This window comes from Seriola lalandi, unplaced genomic scaffold (genome assembly GCF_002814215.2).
Source record: "Seriola lalandi dorsalis isolate HSWRI2012SDOR001 ecotype SW California unplaced genomic scaffold, Sedor1 jcf7180001974099, whole genome shotgun sequence".
Classification (NCBI taxonomy): domain Eukaryota; kingdom Metazoa; phylum Chordata; class Actinopteri; order Carangiformes; family Carangidae; genus Seriola; species Seriola lalandi.
The window spans coordinates 1-2,400 of record NW_019444765.1 but is presented as its reverse complement, the minus strand read 5'-3'; the positions used below and the strand labels follow the sequence as shown (position 1 = coordinate 2,400).

General features: G+C 43.1%; 1 protein-coding gene across 1 annotated transcript; it reads right to left on the bottom strand.

Moving 5' to 3' along the window:
- Positions 1-107: 107 nt before the first annotated feature.
- LOC111653494 (trimeric intracellular cation channel type A-like) lies at positions 108-2,263 on the bottom strand (the record flags this gene model as incomplete). The annotated part of the gene is made up of 3 exons (XM_023404101.2): positions 108-214; positions 949-1,133; positions 2,088-2,263. Coding segments are annotated over 3 exons (453 nt in total), but the record flags the coding sequence as incomplete, so codon positions are not given.
- Between the last annotated feature and the right edge of the window lie 137 nt (positions 2,264-2,400).

Sequence of the window (2,400 nt, the reverse complement as noted above, 5' to 3'; positions counted from 1 at the left end):
TTTTAAGTTCTAGTTTTGTCTCTGGGGTTGGGCTACACGCTAATCTAAAACAGCCTACATGCTGGATGAGGTAGTGATGAGTATGTGTTCCCATCAGCTGCTGCAGAGCAGGAAACACAGACTTACAATGACATGTTGAGGATCTCGTTGGTCTCGGGCCTCCACACACCGCGCAGCAGCTGCTCAAAATTGGAAATGAGAGCCACTCCAGACCCTGGCAAGATAAAAATAGACAAGTGGAAAAAATGAGGACAAAAAAGTCTGCGTCTCGTGTCACTGCTCTCATCTGGCTTCAGCCTTTCTCCCCCATTTTCAGCATGACCAGCCTGCAGGGCCGCACCGCTGCAGCAGAGACAGTAAGAGGCCAGAGCACACTGACTCTTTATATAGATTTTCTATGGCTATTTTTGTTTTATGGGAGAGTTTCACAGAGAAGAAGTACAGGGGAAATGTGGTTTACAGTAGGTGTTTAACAAAAGACGGGACCTCGCAGGTGGTCCTTATTTAACAAACATTTAAATTGTTGCCTATTGGTAAGTTGTGATTAAGTTATTGTAAACACACGTATGAATGGCTTGCACTGCCCGGGGCAAAAATTAGCTGCTGGGTGTCTGTTAATCCCCTGATCCCTCAGCTCTGTGTGAACTATGTACAGTTTTGCTCGCATGGAATGCTATCTGCCCCCGTATCGGCTGTGTGGGGATTCGATTAAACACAAATGAATTCACCATGCACCGTGTAAGCACAAAGATGAAAAAGATAAGGTACTGAAAACTGGACTTTTTGACACGATTCAAAAGCCCAAATGAAACATGACTCATTTTCATGCCACAACTTGTTTTGCTCATAGTGTACTGTAATATCCTGCATATGATATTACCAACGATGTAACGGTACCTGTCCTGTCCTACTGTATGAACACAAGTTGCTGTGAAACCTGACACCAACCTTTGACGTATCCGATGATGACCATGATGAGGAAGCCGTGGTGGTAGGCGTGGTGGGCGTGGTGAACACCGGCGGCGATCTTACGGGTGCGGACGACCTCCTTCAGGGCGACCAACACGAGTTTGACAGGCAGGAAAGCCACGCATTTATAGAAGAGGTTCAGTGGGCAGTAGAAGATGAGGTACCTGTGTTCGTACCGGACATAGGGAGAGAAATATAAGATATCAGAGTGAGGGAAGGTGAGGGTAAGAATTTTCTTTAAATTTCTCTCCTATAGTTTATATTTAGCTTGATGAACATTGTATTGAATGTATTGTATTAAAGGGTCAGTTCACCCAAATCACAAAAAGCCCCCTATATTTTCCCCCTTGCATCTAGCCATCAAGTTTAGTTTTTTCTTCTGCTGAGACGTGAAACAACCCACACAACCCAAACAACTGGACTTTTTTCTCAAAGTTTCATGTTCGTTAGAAAATTGTTTCTAAAAGGTCATGAGTCGTAGTCGACCACTAAATGATGTTTTAAAGTCTTTTTCACACTGCCACTGAAACTGAATCTTCAAATACAGTATAAAGATACTGAAATCTACCTATAAAACTCCCCCCAGGGACTGTAGATCCCCCATATTCTCATAAAAAAAATACATGGTGCCAATCTGTGGATTCTCCCAAATGACTGGGTGGTAGTTTCTTAACAGATATGCTGAGCTTTTAGATGTTTTCAGCCCCACTAACCAACCTAAAAACTAACAAAAAAAATCTTAAAAGCATAAAAACAAAGTAGCTGCATAGTTAGATATAGTTGGTCAAAAGTGGGAAGCATATTTAGTGTTTTTGGGTCCGACCCGTTTGATTGAAAGACTTGTTTCTTTTCCTACGAAAAGCAGAAAAATAAATGAACCATGTTGTTGTCTGGCCACAATGGCAGGTCTAAGTCAGCAGTCACATGACATAAATTACCAGTCAATTTTTTGAATGGAAAGACCTCCAAACAATGGCTGGAAGGGAAAAGTCTTGAAAGTTTGATGAAATGTGCAAAAATCAAACAAAAAAAAAAACCAAAAGACACTGTGCATGTGTGACCTTAAAACAGAATCTCCTCGCCCGTGAAGGGTGAAGTCGTTCTGAGGATTTTCTCACCAGACAGCTGAGGCCAGAAGGATGTGGCTGTTGTGTTGGAAATAGTCGATGGGGCTGCTTCCAAGCATGATGTCTGCGAGGATGTAACTACCGAAGCAGTAGAGCATGGCACAGAGCCAGGAGGCCACAGGACTCCTGCGAGAAACCTCCACTGAGCCTGCAACACAGAGGAGGAGCTGTCAACAAAATGTAATAACAGTATAATAAGAATGTGTTTCAGTGAGCAAACAGGTTAGGTTAGAGGTGTTGGTGAAGGTTGTGTGTGTGTGTGTGTGTGTGTGTGTGTGTGTGTGTGTGTGTGTGTGTGTGTGTG